General features: G+C 34.9%; 1 protein-coding gene across 7 annotated transcripts in view; it reads left to right on the forward strand.

Moving 5' to 3' along the window:
* MIPOL1 (mirror-image polydactyly 1) overlaps positions 1 to 19394 on the forward strand; it is a 318902-nt gene that overhangs the window by 91385 nt on the left and 208123 nt on the right. For all 7 annotated transcript variants that reach the window (XM_082618611.1, XM_082618610.1, XM_082618612.1 and 4 more), the window contains one exon: positions 6519 to 6648. In XM_082618611.1, coding sequence (XP_082474737.1) covers positions 6519 to 6648 — 130 coding nt within the window. The remainder of the gene's footprint in view (positions 1 to 6518; positions 6649 to 19394) is intronic.

The following is a 19394-nucleotide window of genomic DNA, read 5'->3' on the forward strand; positions in this document are numbered from 1 at the left end:
CACACATTGTTTATATATTTAGAGTTGATACAGCATTATAGAGGAAAAAATGTTCTCTCTTCATCACACAGGACCAAATATACCCTTGATGTAAAGCATTTGTCTTTAGGCATAGAGTTAACAAGACTTATTAAAGCCCTTGATATTAACAGCCTTACCTTTTCAATCAAGTGTTATTGTATATAAAGTAGAACACAGCTTACATTAAATGTCACTTTATAAAGATCTCATCACACTATACAGAAGTGATAGGAAGCCTGTCGGCATTTAAAGTTTAGTAAATAGTGTTTTAACCTTTCAATATGCCAGAATATTACAGGGCAATATAACATACATGTTAATCTGTACCTAGGTGACTGTTTAGCATCATTTTGCGCATCCTATCTGACCCACAAATTAGAAGTATTTTATAATGTAAAAATGTAAAAATATCTTAGAATATCATATTTTGTACAGACCTATGTCATTAAACTGTAGTGTTCTGAATGTGTTCTGAATAATATCTCCTTCAGTTCCCATTTGTAGTTTTTGCATGCCAATGAAAAAGGTAAAAATGAAAAAAGCAAGAAATGTTGAAATGGCTATAGATATAAATGGTCCAAATTAATCAGAATCACATTTTTACTGTGTGTGGAAATGAAGCCAAATTGTGAGTCTGTGGATTGAGGGTGATGATGGTATTGGTGGCATGGAACTAACGTTTGTTGAGAATCTACTTTATTTGACTAAGAGCTTTTATATATCATCTCATTTAATTTCCCCTAATAAATGTAACTGATGGTATTCTGTGCATTTTATACACCTGAATGGTGACTAACATAATTTAAGAAAAGTATAAAAAAAACAAGTTGCCTAACTTTACTGTGACAATACCTTGGATCTGAATTAAAGCCCATATTCTTCATAATACATCATGTTGTTTTCTCTAAGCTGTTATGAATATCCTTCCTAGGAGATTGTATACAACTAGAAGGGGAAAATAAAACTGTGTACTACATTATGGGCAGAAATTTCTTTCAAAACAGCATGATGAATTGATACATAGAAGCAGAATAATGTGGCACAGACAACCACATAGGAGTAATGATACAGCCTTAAAAAATATATGAAAATTGTACTGGAAACTACTGGATCTTCCAAAAGCTGTGTTCATAGCAAGAATTCCTTAACTTTATGTAAACTGTTGATTAAAAACATTTGGATTTATACATGAGAAATCCAGTTGTTCTAGCACTATTTGTTACATAGTTTGTTTAACCATTCATCTGTTACTAAAAATTTGGGGTGTTTCTGGGTTTTGGCTATTATAAATAAAGATGCTATGAATATTTGTATTGAAGTCTTTGTATTTAGACATATACTTTAATTTCTATGCTTTAATTTCTCTTGGATAAATACTTATGAGTGGAGTAGCTGAATCTTGTGGTGGGTGTATGTTTACTTTTTTAAGAAACTGACATAATGTGATTATACTGTCTTACATTCCACCAGCAGTGTATGAAAGTTCCAGGTTGTTTTACATCCTTGCCAACATCTTTAATCAGCCTTTCATATAAGTCATTGTAATAGGTTTGTATAGTTAACCCTTGAACAAAACCGATTTAAGCTCCACAAGTCCACTTATATGCACATTTTTTTTTCAATAAATACATACTACTGTACTACATGATCAACGGTTCTGCATCTGTGGATACAGAGGACCAACTGTAAAGTTATACATGGATTTTTGACTGCAGGAGGTGGTGGGGGGTCCACCTCTAACCCCAGTGTTGTTCAAGGGTCAGCTGTGTGTGGTGGCTATCTCATAGTTTTAATTTGCATTTCTGTAATGACTAAAGCTGTTGAGCACCTTTTCTTGTGCTTATTACCATCAATATATCTACTTTGAAAAAAGTGTTCAAGTTTTTTGCCCAATTTTTAATTGGGTTTTTTGTTTCCTTATTATTGAGCTTTGAGCGTTTTTAAAATTATGTTCTAGATACAAGTCTTTTTGTCAGATATATGCTTTGCAATTATTTTCTTCCAGTCTGTGGCTTGTCTTTTCATTTTCTTAGCATCTTTTGAAGAGTGGAAATTTTTAATTGAATTAAATTGAAGTCCTACTTACCAATTTTTAAAAATTGTTTTATGCTTTGCTATTATTATAGTTAGGAAACTTTGCCTACCTAAAGTCAAAGAGGTTTTCCTCCAGAACTTTTATAATTTTAGGTTTTGCATTTGGGACTGTGATTTATTTTGTGGAATGCAAGGTTGGTTTACCATTTAAAAATCTATCAATATTACCAAAGTGACACACCAAGAAAAGAAAAACAATCTGATCATCTTAAGGCCACACTCTGCTTTTATGTTTCAGCTCTTATATCATAAATAAGTGTCCTTTTTGCAGCTTATTTAGTGCTACATTTATTGCATTTTTGTACCTTCTATTGGTGATTGCACTGTTTAAAACAGCTCCGTGCTGAAATGCAGTCTAATGTTCCTGAAGCACAGAAGGCTGTGTTGTGTGTTATGGATAAACTTTGTTCAGGCATGAGTTATTGTCCTGTTGGCCATGAGTTCAGTGCTAATAAATCAACAATATATATTAACTAAGGTGTTTTTAAAAAGAAACATACATGAAACAAGGTTATGTATTAGTTGACAAAATGTTGATAAGTTTTAGCTGATTAAATTTTCTTTATGGGTCCTAATTTTGCTGCTTGATTGCATGTCTCATAATTGGATACCAGACATGATGAACTTTACCATTTTGGGAGCTGGTATTTTTGTATTTTTATAAAATATTTTTGAGCTTTGTTCTGAGTGAGATATAGTTATGTTTCTTGGAAACAGGTCACTACTTCTGGGTCATGCTTTAAAGATAGGTAGGTTATTACCAGAGCAGTGTTTAATCTAGGCTTAATTAATCCCCACTACTGAAGCAAGATCCTTCTGTGTATTCTATGTAGTAGATCATGAATCATGAGTTTTTCCAATCCGGCTAGTGGGAACACGTACTATTTTTGGTTTTGTGGAGCTCAGGGCACTGATGCCTCTGAAACTTTCAGGTGGCTCTTTCCCCTGCATGGGTAGTTTACTCACGTGTGTGTGCTCAGTCCTCAGCTGATTTCTTGAGGAATACCCTCTGCATGTCTCCAAAGCTTTCTCTCTTTGCAGCTGTTTTTTCCTCTGATAGTCTGTCTTGTGAATTCTAGCTGCTTTGTTTTCCTTAGACTCTTCTCTCTTCAAACTGTGGAGTCTGCTGGCCTCCTCCTGGATTCTTCCTTTCCTGTGCCATGTCCAGAAAACTTTCAGTGTATTAAGCTGGGCCAGTCGTAGGACTCAACTCTTGTTTTCCTCTCTCAGGTCACTGTCTTTGTTTCCTTATCAACTTGAAAGCTGTCATCCCATGCATGTTTTGTCCATTAAAAAAAAAAATTGTTTTAAGTGGGAATACAAATTTGGATCCTGTTACCCTGTCTTGACCAGAAGGACAAGGCTGTGTTGCTTAAAATTTAATCCTAACATATACTCTCGAAGATTTTATCATATATGCTAACTTTTTTCCTGTTATTCACTTAATGTTTTTCTTTAAAAATCTCACCTTTTTAACTAGATAAATATATATTATAATGGAATTTTTTTTAGTTTTAACGTCTGTACCCAAAAAGTGCACAAATAACTGTACAGTTTTATGAATCTCAGAAAGTGAACACACTTGTATATAACCAGCACCCAGATGTAAAAAAACCAAATATTACCAATAGAATATCACCAGATATCATGAAAAGTTCCTCATCCTCCCTTCTAGTACTACCTCCAAAATTTAGTAACCATTATCCTAAGTTTAATAGCCAGGCCATTCTTTTTTGTTATTAACTTTAAATAAATGAAATAATGGAAAATTACCCTTTTTTGGCATCTACCTCAACAATATGGGTAATTTAAAGAAATTTGAATTTTAATTGGACATTAAATTAAATGCCACTCAGAAATTATAGGTCTGATGTGCTAGTTATGGTTTTCTAATATACATTAAAGTGACATAACTATTAAAAAATGTGTTTCACATCCTATATTTTGTGAAATACTGTCCTAAAGGGAATATGGTGGTAGATGATGCTGGAAGGTAGGCTAGAACTAGACTCCAGTTTTCCTTGAATGCTGGGCTAAGACTTTTTTTTTTTCCTTGGAATCTATGTGGCAGCAGTAAGGAGAAGAGTAGCCTGGTTACCCCAGAGTTTCATGGACATTACCTTTTGATAGGTTGAGGGATGCCTTAGTGAAGTCACCTGTCCTATTTTTCTCTCCTCTGAAATTTGGTACATACTTTTTGTTATGAATTGAATCTATTTTCTTTCTCTTTTGTGCTGCCCTTGTCTTAATTCAGGATTTCATTGTTTCTTATGTGGACTTTTAAAATAATCTAATATTGGGTTAAGGGGCATGTACAATCAATCCAACCTGCAACTTTTGGAAATTGATGCAGGTGATCCCTGCATCTTCCACATACTGAATGCTAATCTCTGGGAGTCTCCTTCTGAAACATTGTTCCTATTCTAGAAGTTGATATTTATTTCTAGGTAGCTTAAAGTTTCAGGGAAAGGGTTATTCTTGTGGGTTATTGATGTGAACTCTTGCTTGAACCACTCCTATAGTCTCCCTACTGGAATTTGCTTCCATGTTTGCCCCACCTATGAACTACTTCTCACCTGGAAGCCAGAATTCCTTTTTAAACGTAAATGTGATGCTGTCATTTCCTTGCTCAGAAACCGCCATTGGCTACCATCATATTTAGATGAGATCTTAATTCCTTGCTGTGACTTACAGTGTGATCTCCCAAAACTCTCACCCTGTCTGTGCTCCGGCCATATTGCTGTTATATCGCTAATACTTCTAGGACCTTTATCCTGGTTTTTCTTCAGCTTAGTCTACTTTCAAATATGAATATGGTTACTCTTTATTTGAATGTGCTGAAATGTCACTTATTTAAAAAGGTCTTTTCTGACCACCCTTTCTAAAATAGTCTGCCCTATTCCCCATCTACCAAATCACTCTTTTCTCTGATACAGCTGTATTTTCCTTCAAAGCAATCTATCTACATACCTACCTACCTACCTACCTAATTTTTGGCCTGTTTTACTCTCTACTGTCTTGTTTCCCTGTAGGAGAATGTATACTCTAGGATGACAAGGACTTCTTAGACTGCTATATTCATATTCCTTAAAACTGGATTGATGACTGCCACAGGAGCTTGATAAATATTTGATGAATTAATTAATTTATTCATCTTCCCTCAGGCTTAGCTTCTTAGAAGTAGTTTTGACTTTTGCTTTGCCATTGCATGTTCCATTTTATACTGTATTATGGAAAAGATACAGTTGCTTTTTTCTCAGGGTTTTCTTTCTTTTCCACTACTTATAATTTAAGTAATATAAAAGTAACTATCTTGATTAACAGTGTATTAATCTATGACAAATCTTAGTGTTTTATGACCTAAAAGAACATTTCAAATGTCTTTCCTAAGTTTATTTTGTGGTTTGACAGTATAAATAAATTTGGTTCAGTGATCCAAGTATTTGAGCCCCTTTCTGTCTAAAATTGCAGTGATATTTTTAAAGTTATGTAAGATTTCAAGTAGAAATTAAGTTTGAGAAATGACAATTTCAGGTAACATAAAAGCTCCCTATATAGTGCTGCAGAAATTTACATGATGTCATTTGTATTATAATTGATATAAATGGTGCCCCTGAAGATGTTCAGTGCTAAACCAACACAACTCTGCCCCCATTTACTGTCCTCTTTTCTCTCCTTCCATCATCTTACTGAGGTAACTACTGTCCTGAATTTGGTGTTTATCATTTCCATGTTTATTTTAATATTTTTTACTAATTGTGTCTATCCACGAATAATAGATTTGCTTTATTTTGCAACTTGCTATTTTTGTCAGATTTTCATTTATGAGATTTGTCCATTTGTCCATAGTTAATTCATTTAAATGCTGCATTTAAATGCATCCATTTTTAATGTATGGTAATTTATTTATTCCTGCTCCAGTTATTGGACAGTTGGGTTATTTGTAAGTTTTTTGCTATTATATAATGCTGAAATAAACATTTTTATACATTGTTCCTAAGCATTTTTATACATGTTTCCTTGTGTACATGTGCAAGAATTTCTCCAGGCTTCATACCAAAGAGGAGATTTGCCAGGTTATGGACTAGGCACAACTTCAGCATTGCCAAATTGCTCATCAGATGGTTGTCGAAACATATACACCTATCTGCAGTATATTTGAGTGTTTCCTTTGTTTCACACGCTCAATATTTTTTACTATTTGACCTTTTAATTTTTGCTTTTATGGGTATGAAATAGTATCTCAATTTTGCAGTAGCTTAAAAAGATAATGTTTTCTCAAGTAAACAAATTAATTGATGCTAACTCAGTTGAATAAAATAATTTTTGCTTTTTATTTTTGCTAAAAGTATGCATTTTTATTTTATTTTCACTAATTAATTATGAATTATATATTTTGGTAGCTCTGGTTGAAGAGGTGTATTTTGCACAGAGAGAACGTGATGAAGCTATTATGTCTCGACTTCAGTTAGCCAATGAGGAGAGAGATGAAGCAATTGCACGATCCAAGCATATGGAAATGTCTCTAAAACTGTATGTACACATTTAAAACTACATATGACATTAGGAGCATTTATAAAGTACATGAATTATGTGGTGGTTACATGTTTAAAAATGTTACTGATGCTTATATGTTACAGTGGTAAATTCCATATCCCCACAGTCTTTTTCTAAAACTTTTGGCATGCTAGTCGTTTTCAGTCACTAAAAAAAGAAAAAAGAAAAAGAAAGAACTGCACAACACTCTTAGTACAGTTACTTTCTTTATTTCTTCATAGTTCCGTTGTTGATATCCTTACTCTACCTTCCTTTGTGACTCCTCTTTTCTTCCCTCTCCTTATTATCACCTGCTTGATTTATTTCAGCTCTGGGTTCTTTTACTGCTCTCTGCTTACTGTGCTCATTCCTATTCTCCACTACTTTTTACGTCTTTTAGCTGTGGGTTCTAAACTGAAACCTGACACCTGAAATAGGGTAGAGCCTGAGAATCTACATTTTTAGCAAGCGAACCAGGTGATTCTGGTATAGGTAAATAATGTACTGCACTTAGAGAAACAACGCTCTGGAAAGAATTACTTCTCCACTTTTAATGTGTACTCGAATCACTTGGGGAATATTGTTAAAATGCAGATTCTTGTTAGATAACGTCTGGAGTGGAGCCTGAGATTCTGCCTTTTTTCAAGCTCCCAGGTCATGCAAATGATGCTAATCTAAGGAGTCCACTTTGGGTAGAAAGGCCCGAGAGCATCTAGAAATGTTACTTGCAAGATAGATAGAATGTAGTAATCTAATATTTTTATGTTGATCCCTCAATATATTTATCAAATGTTTGCTGTGCCCAATATGGTGCTAGCCTCTGAGGGATCACAATAAAATACTAATTAAAACGTGGTGGGGGGCTTCCCTGGTGGTGCAGTGGTTGAGAATCTGCCTGCTAATGCAGGGGTCACGGGTTCGAGCCCTGGTCTGGGAAGATCCCACATGCCACGGAGCAACTGGGCCTGTGAACCACAACTACTGAGCCTGCGCTTCTGGAGCCTGTGCTCTGCAACAAGAGAGGCCGCGATAGTGAGAGGCCCGCGCACCGCGATGAAGAGTGGCCCCCACTCGCCGCAACTAGAGAAAGCCCTCGCACAGAAACGAAGACCCAACACAGCCAAAAATAAATAAATAAATTTATTTAAAAAAAAAAACAAAAAAAAAAAACGTGGTGGGAAACTCCCTGGCGGTCCAGTGGACTCCTCACTTCCTATGCAGGGGGCACAGGTTCGATCCCTGGTTGGAGAACTAAGATCCCACAAGCTGCAGGTCGTTGCCAAAAAACAAACAAAAAAAAAGACAAACCCATGGTGGTTCATTAGACAGAAGCATCAAATAATTAATATTGTAGCGTTCAGGTTGGGACTAGGTAATGTGATTTGGCTTTTGTTTATATTAATGGTTTCATTTTTTTTTGAAAGCTTATTCAAAAAGTAGATGGAGAGACTCATTATAAAACATTAACTCATTGACAACTAAAAATAAATCTAAAAGTTTAGCTAAATTCCACACTGCCTACTCCCGAATATCTTTATCAATAGGGAAACATTATAACAAACATTTCTCTTTGTTTATATAAACACTACTGTCTGGAAGGATAGATGGTTGATGGTTGAATAGATGCATACATAGAATTAATTTGATAAAAATTAATTCATTTTCTACATTGTGTTTTATTTGAGAGGCATTATATTGTAGAGGTGAAAAGCACAGATTCCAGACGCAGGTACCTGTCTTTGAATCTTCACTCTTTTGCTTCCTAGCTGTACAGTCATGGACAGATTATTCAGAGTTTCTGGGACTCTGTTTTTTGTCTACAAAACAGGGAAATAGTGGCTATTTTATATTGGTGGTTATGAGGACTAAATGATTTAGTAAGTATTGAAAAATACTTGTAGCAAATGCTGTATAAATGTTACTTGAATTGAAGAGTAATAATCAATTGAAGTGAAACTGAAGAAATTTTTGAACTTCAGGCAGTGTTTTCTCTCAGTAAGATACATTAATTCCCTAAAGAACTGTCTAAATTTAAGAGATGGAATAACATTAAGGTGTTGGAATCTCGTCAATATTTTTTGTGCAGTGTTTTAGTTAAGCAATATTATTTGACTCTCAGCTATGAAATAAATAACAGTTTTAAACTCCTTTTTTTCTTTTTCTTTATGAATTCTACTTTTTAAAGAATTTGTAAAAGCTGTATTGGATTCTATAGCCAAAGTGCCCCCCTTGTTTAACCTTTATTTTATTTATTTATTTATTTTTGCGGTACGCAGGCCTCTCACTGTTGTGGCCTCTCCCGCTGCGGAGCACAGACTCAGGACGCGCAGGCTCAGCGGCCATGGCTCACGGGCCCAGCCGCTCCGCGGCATGTGTGATCTTCCCAGACCGGGGCACGAACCCGTGTCCCCTGCATTGGCAGGCGGACTCTCAACCACTGCACCAGCAGGGAAGCCCTCAAATAGCTTTTTAAGGAAGGGTTTATAAATACTTTATTCTCTACTTTGACATACTCCAGACTGGCTGTTTGTTATCCTTATATTCAAATTGGTTATGAATAAAATTCCTGGCTCAAGTATTTTTTCATTCTAAACACTGTAAAAATGTTACTGACTTTTCTGACATTGAGTTTGGCTGAAAAGAAGTCTGAGGTCAATCATATTGCTTTTTTCCTCACTTATAGGTGGTTTAATTTTTTCTTCCTGGGTACTTGAATGATTCTTTATTCTTGAAGTAGAACAACTTAATCAGTATGTTCATGTTGATCTAATATTTTTAGAATCACAGCATGCCTTTCTAAAGACTATTTGATTCTTCCTTTATTTCAGGGAAATTTTACATTTGTTTTTTAGGTTTTCCATTTTAGAGACTTCAGTTATTTTTATAGGGAACTTTTATCCTTATCTATTATCTCTTCATAATTATTTAAATTCCTGTCTTTTTCTCTGCATTCACTGTGATACTCTTAAGCCTTTCCTTTAGTTAGTAATTCCAATTGTTACTGTCCCATTCCCTGTTCTTTCTAGTTCATTTATTAAATATTTTGTTTGTTTATTTATTCTCAATGTTCCCTTAAGTTTTCTTTCTTTCTTTAATTATATAAGTTTCAGGTCTATCCTTAAGTTTTCAATTTTCCTATTCATCTACTCTTTTGTTTTGGCATCTTCTCTTTGAACTTCTTTTATTGAATTCATATTCTTCTTATGTTTTTCTAGAATGCCAACCACGATAGGACAATTTTCTTCTTTCTCTTGGTTTATGTTATCTTTTATATTATGATCTTTATCTCATTTGCATGATATTTTGTCATGTGTTTGTGGTGAATTCATAGTTGGCATGTCATTTCTTTTCATCTTGCTCATGCTTAAATTGTCAAGAACTTTTCTTTGTTCTGATACAGTGCAAGTGAATTTTCCATGATAAACATTTCATATTATTTGAAACCTATTTGTCTTCTCCTCTGATTCTTGGCTAGGTATTGCTTCTGGGCCACTTTTCTTCATTGCTGTAAGGCAGTGGGGTAAGAGTAGTAGTTGGGAAGACCTCCTTGGGGCTAGATACTGATTTTGTTTGAAGTTCTGTCCTCTGCTTGTAGGACTTTGTTTGGTGTCTTGCACTGCTCTGACGGCTCACTCTGTCTCATCTTGTGGATATCCTGATTCCATGAAGTACTTCTTTTGGGCTTTATTTGTTCCACCAGTGTAGTAAAAAAAAAAAAAAAAAAAAAAAAAATGGCCAGCCCTGATGATACTTGCTTCCTCTGTAAAGATTCTTCAGTAATGCAGGAAGATTTTCTTTACTTTTCTCTGGTCTGTCTACTCAACTCATTGGTCTCTCAGGTTATTTCCAAGCTGTGTGGTATTAATGAAAAATTTCCAGGATTTGGTGAGGTCACTGTCTCTTCTCAATACCTATTTTCATGTGTAAAAAGAGAAGTTAGTTGAACCTGTTCAAAATCATTTTCCACTCTCCACCTTATCCCTACTTTAAAAAATTATTACATAATGTCCTGCTTCCTTTGCTGTTTGATTAATTTTTATCTTCCATTCAAGTGGTATGTGATGGGATACATAGATTTCTGTGTTCAGATTTCACTCCACCATCTTTACTTGGCCTTTTTTTTTTTCAATAAACATTTTATTTTAGAATACTTTCAGATTTACAGAAAAGTTGTGAAGATAGTACAGAGTTCCTATAACCCTCACCCAGTTTCCCTTATTGCTAACATCTTACATTACTATGGTACATACGTCACAGGGGAGAAACCAACATTGTTATTACAACTATTTACTAAAGGCCACACTTTATTCAGATTTCACTACTTTGCCCTGATGTCCTTTTTATTTTCCAAGATCCTATCCAGGATTCCATAGACATTTAGTTACTATGTCTCCGTTGCCTACTCTGTTGTGTGACATTTTCTCAGACTTTCCTTGTTTTTGATGACAGTTCTGGAATATTGGTCAGGTATTTTATAGAATGTTTCTCAATTTCTGTTTTTCTGAAGTTTTTCTCATGATTAGACTGAGGTATTGGTTTTATGGGACAGAGAGTACAGGGGTGAAATGCCATTTTCATCACATCATTTCAAGGTTATCTTCTATCAATATGACTTACAGCCAGTGATGTTAATCTTGGTCACCTGGCCAAGGTAGTACTTGCCATGTTTCTCTTCTGTAAAGTTACCCACATTCCTCTTTCAAACTCTGCTCTTTGAAGCAAATCACTAAAGTGCAGCCCGTACTCAGTGATGGGGCTGGGGAGTGTGGGCTACGAGGTTAATTGAGTTCTAGCTTCCTCAGCAGAGAATATCTACAGAAATTATTTGTAATTCTTCAGTACAGGACATTTGTATCCCTCATTTTTTTATTTAGTTATATCTGTATGGACTCACTGATATTCATTTAATACTTTGAATTATAATCTAATACTATGTTATTTTGTTGATTAGAGTATTCCAGCTTTCTTTTTTAACATCTTTATTGGAGTATAATTGCTTTACAATGGTGTGTTAGTTTCTCCTTTATAACAAAGTGAATCAGCTGTATATATACATATATCCCCATATCTCCTCCCTCTTACGTGTCTCTCCCACCCTCCCTATCCCACCCCTCTAGGTGGTCACAAAGCACCGAACTGATCTCCCTGTGCTATGAGGCTGCTTCCCACTAGCTATCTATTTTACATTTGGTAGTGTATATATGTCCATGCCACTCTCTCACTTCGTCCCAGCTTATCCTTCCCCCTCCCCGTGTCCTCAAGTCCATTCTCTACGTCTGCATCTTTATTCCTGTTCTGCCCCTAGGTTCTTCAGAACCATTTTTTTTTTAAGATCCCATATATGTGTTAGCATACGGTATTTGTTTTTGTCTTACTGACTTACCTCACTCTGTATGACAGTCTCTAGGTCAATCCAGTCACCACAAATAACTCAATTTCATTTCTTTTTATGGCTGAGTAATATTCCATTGTATATATGTGCCACATCTTTATCCATTCATCTGTTGATGGACACTTAGGTTGCTTCCATGTCCTGGTTATTGTAAATAGAGCTGCAATGAACATTGTGGTACATGAGTCTTTTTGAATTATGGTTTTCTCAGGGTATATGCCCAGTAGTGGGATTGCTAAGTTGTATAGTAATTCTATTTTTAGTTTTTTAAGGACCCTCCATACTGTTCTCCATAGTGGCTGTATCAATTTACATTCCCATTACATTCTCATGGGTTCCCTTTTCTCCACACCCTCTCCAGCATTTATTGTTTGTAGATTTTTTGATGATGGCCATTCTGACCGGTGTGAGATGATATCTCATTGTAGTTTTGATTTGCATTTCTCTAATGTTTATTGATATTGAGCATTCTTTCATGTGTTTCTTGGCAATCTGTATATCTTCTTTGGAGAAATGTCTATTTAGGTCTTCTGCCCATTTTTGGATTGGTTTGTTTGTTTTTTTGATATTGAGCTGCATGAGCTGCTTATAAATTTTGGAGATTAATCCTTTGTCAGTTGCTTCATTTGCAAATATTTTCTCCCATTCTGAGGGTTGTCCTTTGGTCTTGTTTATGGTTTCCTTTGCTGTGAAGAAGCTTTGGAGTTTCATTAGGTCCCATTTGTTTATTTTTGGTTTTATTTCCATTTCTCTAGGAGGTGGGTCAAAAAATATCTTGCTGTGATTTATGTCATAGAGTGTTCTGCCTATGTTTTCCTCTAAGAGTTTGATGGTGTCTGGCCTTACATTTAGGTCTTTAATCCATTTTGAGTTTATTTTTTCATATGGTGTTAGGGAGTGTTCTAATTTCATTCTTTTACATGTAGCTGTCCAGTTTTCTGAGCACCACTTATTGAAGAGACTGTGTTTTCTCCATTGTATATTCTTGCCTCTTTATCAAAGATAAGGTGACCATATGTGCGTGGGTTTATCTCTGGGCTTTCTATCCTGTTCCATTGATCTATATTTCTGTTTTTGTGCCAGTACCATACTGTCTTGATTACTGCAGTTTTGTAGTATAGTCTGAAGTCAGGGAGCCTGATTCCTCCAGCTCCGTTTTTTGTTCTCAAGATTGCTTTGGCTATTCGATGTCTTTTGTGTTTCCATACAAATTGTGAAATTTTTTGTTCTAGTTCTGTGAAAAATGCCAGTGGTAGTTTGATAGGGATTGCATTGAATCTATAGATTGCTTTGGGTAGTAGAGTCATTTTCACATTGTTGATTCTTCCAATCCAAGAACTTGGTATATCTCTCCATCTGTTTGTATCATCTTTAATTTCTTTCATCAGTGTCTTATAGTTTTCTGCATACAGGTCTTTTGTCTCCTTAGGTGGGTTTATTCCTAGGTATTTTATTCTTTTTGTTGCAGTGGTATATGGGAGTGTTTCCTTAATTTCTCTTTCAGATTTTTCATCATTAGTGTATAGGAATGCCAGAGATTTCTGTGCATTAATTTTGTATCCTGCTACTTTACCAAATTCATTGATTAGCTCTAGTAGTTTTCTGGTAGCATCTTTAGGATTCTCTATGTATAGTATCATGTCATCTGCAAACAATGACAGCTTTACTTCTTCTTTCTGATTTGGATTCCATTTATTTCTTTTTTTCTCTGATTGCTGTTGTTAAAACTTCCAAAACTATGTTGAATAATAGTGGTGAGAGTGGGCAGTCTTGGCTTGTTCCTGATCTTAGTGGAAATGGTTTCAGTTTTTCACCATTGAGAATGATGTTGGCTGTGGGTTTGTCATATATGGCCTTTATTATGTTGAGGAAAGTTCCCTCTATGCCTACTTTTTGCAGGGTTTTTATCATAAATTGGTGTTGAACTTTGTCAAAAGCTTTTTCTGCATCTGTTGAGATGATTATATGGTTTTTCTCCTTCAGTTTGTTAATATGGTGTATCACATTGATTGATTTGCGCATATTGAAGAATCCTTGCATCCCTGGGATAAATTCCACTTGATCATGGTGTATGATCCTTTTAATGTGCTGTTGGATTCTGTTTGCTAGTATTTTGTTGAGGATTTTTGCATCTATGTTCATCAGTGACATTGGCTTGTAGTTTTCTTTCTTTGTGACATCTTTGTCTGGTTTTGGTGTCAGGGTGATGGTGGCCAAATAGAATGTGTTTGGGAGTGTCCTTCTCTCTGATATATTTTGGAAGAGCTTGAGAAGGCTAGGTGTTAACTCTTCTCTAAATGTTTGATAGAATTCACCTGTGAAGCCATCTGGTCCTGGGCTTTTGTTTGTTGGAAGATTTTAATCACAGTCTCAATGTCAGTGCTTGTGATAGGTCTGTTTTGATTTTCTCTTTCTTCCTGGTTCAGTCTCGGAAGGTTGTGCTGTTCTAAGAATATGTCCATTTCTTCCAGGTTGTCCATTTTATTGGCATATAGTTGCTTGTAGTAATTTCTCATGATCCTTTGTATTTCTGCAGTGTCAGTTGTTACTTCTCCTTTTTCATTTCTAATTCTCTTGATTTGAGTCTTCTCCCTTTTTTTCTTGATGAGTCTGGCTAACCGTTTATCAGTTTTGTTTATCTTCTCAAAGTACCAGCTTTTAGTTTTATTGATCTTCGCTATTGTGTAGTATTCCAACTTTGACCATTGGAATCTCTTTTAGGTGGCTCCTACATGCCTTTGACATGTTCCCATCCTTTTGATTTTTTTAATACTTTCTTACTCAATTTGGAATTGCCATTCTTGTTTTGCTTTTTTTCTTATTTTGAACATTAACCATTCTCTAATGACAGATGATATTGAGCTCCTTTTTATATGTTTATTTACCATCTGTATATCTTCTTTGGTAAAATGTCTGTTCAGATATTTGACCAGTTTTTTAAGTTGGGTTGTTTGTTTCCTTTTTGTTAATTTTAAGTGTTCGTTATACATTCTGGATGTAAGTCGTTTTTCAGGTATGTGGTTTTCAAATATTTTCTTCCAGTACTTGTTTTGTATTTTTCTTCTCTTAACAGTGTGCTTAGCAGGATATATGTTTTAAATTTTGATAAAATCCAGTTTATTGATTGTTTTTTCTTTCATGTTTTGTACTTTTGGTATTGAATCTAAAACTCATTGTCATATGTAAGGTCGCACCAAGTTTTCTCCTATGTTTTCTTCTATGAGTTATAAATTTCGTGTTTCACATTTAGGCCTACAATCTATTTTGAGTTGATTTTTGTGTAAAGTGATACATGGTACATGTAAATGATCTTTTTTTTTTTTTTTGCATATGGACATTTATTTATTCCAGTACCATTTGTTGAAAATGGTATCATTTCTCCACTAATTTCCTTTGCACCTTTGCCAAAAGTTATTTGACTATTCATGTGCATTAATTTCAGGACTTACTTGTCTGTCCATTGATCTGTGTTTCTATCCCTTTGCCAATACCACACATTCTTGATTACTAAATCTTTTTGTTACATCTTGAAATCAGATAATGTCATCCCTCTAAACTTTGCTCTTTTATTGTAGAATTATTTTGACTATTCTGGTACGTTTGCCTTTCCTTATACCTTTCAGAATCAGTTTGTTTTTATCTACAAAAACAGTTGCTGGGACCAAATGTTTTTAAACATACTCTTCAAAATAGATATCTTTTTTCTTTTTTTCAGTATTGCAGCTATTAATAACTTTAGAAGTTTTCTTTAGGGATTTGCAAGTACTATTACCTTCAATTTGTCAACTGCTGCACAGTACTATACTTAGCATGTAACTTATGACCATAAATCTTTTATGTAGATTGATCACCAATTTTATTCATAAAATTTGCTTCTAAATAGTTTTTACTCTTTTTAGAAATAAAATTCACCCCCAAAAGATAACAAATCAGTTTTTTATACAATGTCACAACTCATTGAGTGATATTCAGGCTTTATAGGTGAAAAAACTTAGAGTGGTTGACTACCTGCCCAAAGAGTCATAGTCAGTCACTTACACATTGTAGGACTCATCTGCATCAGAGCTATACAGGCATCTCAACCTCAGTATATCCAAAATGGAATTATTAATTTATTTTTAAAACCCGATCCTCCTTAATTCCCTGTACCTATCATCAGCACAACCACCTGCCCACATATCCAAACAAAAACTTCTTCCTCAGAACTCCTATTAAATTGGTCTCTTAGTTTTGTTCATTCTATCTCTTTAAGTGATGGATCTAAATTGAGCCTATCCTTCTTCCCTAAACTTTTAAAATTTCCATTGTCTATTTACTTTAATCTGTACATATGTTTTGTTATAGTTTTTATTACAATACATGAAAATTAAGGTTCCTTGAGGCAGAGCCTTTTTCATTTTGTTCTTGGTAGCATTCCTATTGAGGGAGGAATGGGGAATGGAGAAAAGGAAAACAGTCCCATCCTAAGACTTATCTTTTAGTTAATTAGTCCATTCAATAAATATTTATTGAATATTTATTATGTGTCATGTACAGTGCTAGTTGCTAGGAACACAGCATTGTGGTCTCAATTTAGTTAAGAAGATCAGCATTAAGTAAATATGAATAATTACATAAATACTTAAAATAGTATCAAGTGATATGAAGAATTATTGGTTCCTAAGGAAAGTTTATAGACAGCTGTATTACAGTCTAGGGGTTCAGGTGATGGGATCAGGAAAAATCATACATAAGAAGCAAGAACAACAACAACAACAACAACACATAGCATGTCAGTACAGTTTTAAATGGCACTGTGGAGGTTCTTTTCTACTCAGTTGAAGTCTATAGGCTCTGAACTTCAGTAGTGCATTTTAGACTAAATCTTTGTTAAGATAAAACCAATTTATAACTGAGCTTTGCTTGACTGAAAGGCATATTTAGAGGCATTGAGTATAAGATGAAATTGTATAAATTACTTCACATCTTTTTTTTTAATTGTATAAATTATTTCACATCTTTTTGTTTTTAATTGTATAAATTATTTCACATCTTTTTTTTTTTTCTTTTTGCGGTATGCGGGCCTCTCACTGCTGTGGCCCCTCCCGTTGCGGAGCACAGGCTCCGGATGCGCAGGCCCAGCGGCCATGGCTCACGGGCCCAGCCGCTCCGCGGCATATGGGATCCTCCCAGACCGGGGCACGAACCCGTATCCCCTGCATCGGCAGGCGGACTCTCAACCACTGCGCCACCAGGGAGGCCCCACATCTTTTTGTTTTAATTCCTTACTTCTTCCTATAATCTGGAAATTCCTTCCTTCTTTTTTCTCTCATCATCTTTTCCACTTCCAATCTACTTTTCATCTTTCTGTATAATGTTTGTCTTGTCTTATTATTCTGCCACTTCTCTGCTTTCCCTTACCTCTTGAATTTTTAATGCTTTTTTCTTTGTCTCTTTTGCTTTTATCCAAAACTAGGAAAAAGTAAAAAGGATTCAGGTTAAAATGACTTACATATGCATGCCAATATAGACACGTTTGCATAGGTACATTCCAACTTTTGAGACCATGGTATCTATTTTTCAATCTGTTATTGTTGGTGTATTTTTTATATTAAAGGTGGCACTGTGTAAGAAAGGAGACTTAGAGGAAAAAAAACAATTTAGAATTTTTTGATAAGCTGATCACTAGTTCTTTTTATCATTTGGGTGTCAGAGTTTTGCTTCGTCCCATTGAACAAGGTAAAGGACTATAGGTTCAGAAAGGAAAGATGTGATATTGACTGATTTAGGAATAAATCAAGAAATGTGACATTTCATGCATGAGTCTTTTCACTTAGAGTGCAAGGTTGTCAGTCAGAATTTGCATGGTATAGGAAATCAATTGAAACTTGAACCTATGGACATTTACTTCAGCAATATTCTTACTGATTATCATGACTGTCTAGTTAGACTGCTGTAGGCATAATTTAAAGATTACAAAAGGTTGAAATTCTTTTGTTTAATTGTAAACTTCATATTAATGATACATAGTGTGTAGTTTGTTGGCTGTATGTCATATAATACCAACTATTACTTTGTCTTTATTAAGCTAGTAAAACTATGTGTTGTATGTGCTGCTAGTAAACCTTAAACCTAAAAAGTCATTTTACATAGAAAATTATGTCTTATATAACTGTTTCAAATTGCTTCCTTTTTCTTAAAGGTAAGTTGTTTGTCTAATTTTTGTTTTCTTAAGTGATACAGTAAGTAATGTCCTTATTGTAGGACTGAATTTAATTTTCTGGAAGCCACTATTGTTGATTTTTTATCTTTAACTAGATATTAAATGACCCACCTCAGAAAAATGTGTCAAATATACTGAATTGGCACTTACAGTGTATTAACATCAAAGATCTGATCTCATTTTTCAATACTCTGTATCAGGGATCAGCAAAGTAAGGACCTATGGTGCAAATCCAGCCTTCCACTTGTTTTGTAAATAAAGTTTTATTTGAATACAACGACACCTGTTCATTTACATATTGTCTATGAATAGATTTTCTTCTTCAAAGGCAGAATTTAGTAGCTGCAACAGAGAACATATGGTAAAGCCTAAAATATTATCTGACCCTTTACAAAAAATGTTTGCTCATCCCTACTCTATATAATCTAGTTGAGACTAAATTACTATGTAGTTGATCTTTGATATCTGTGACAAATACTTCCTGAAACTTCTAAAGAAATGCAAATTTGAACACAACCATACCTGTTCATTTACATATTGTCTATGAATGAGTTTGCACTACAAAGGCAGACTTTAATAGGTGCAAGAGTTTTTCTTTTTAATTATTTTATTTATTTTATTTTTGGCTGCGTTGGGTCCTCGTTGCTGCATGCGGGCTTTCTCTAGTTGTGGCGAGCAAGCGGGGGCTACTCTTTGTTGCGGTGCATGGGCTTCTCATTGCGGTGGCTTCTCTTGTTGCCGAGCACAGGCTCTAGGCATGTGGGCTTCAGTAGTTGTGGCTCACAGCCTCTAGAGCACAGGCTCAGTAGTTGTGGCACACGGGCTTAGTTGCTCCGTGGTATGTGGGATCTTCCCAGACCAGGGCTCGAACCCCCATCCCTTGCATGGATTCTTAACCACTCTGCCACCAGGGAAGTCCCTCTTATTTTTTTTAAATAGGTATTTTTATTATTTTTATTGGAGTATAGTTGATTTACAATGCTGTGTTAGTTGCAGGTGTACAGCAAATAAGAACCTGCTGTATAATAAAAGGTTTTAAGTTTTATTTTCCTTTTAGTGACCATTTATCACTATATTTATATCAATTATAAAGGCTAATAATAAAGCAAAATAGAGATTCACATGCCAAGTGTTTGACGTGGCTCACTC

This window comes from Mesoplodon mirus (genome assembly GCF_964341445.2).
Source record: "Mesoplodon mirus genome assembly, chromosome: 4".
Taxonomy (NCBI): Eukaryota; Metazoa; Chordata; class Mammalia; order Artiodactyla; family Ziphiidae; genus Mesoplodon; species Mesoplodon mirus.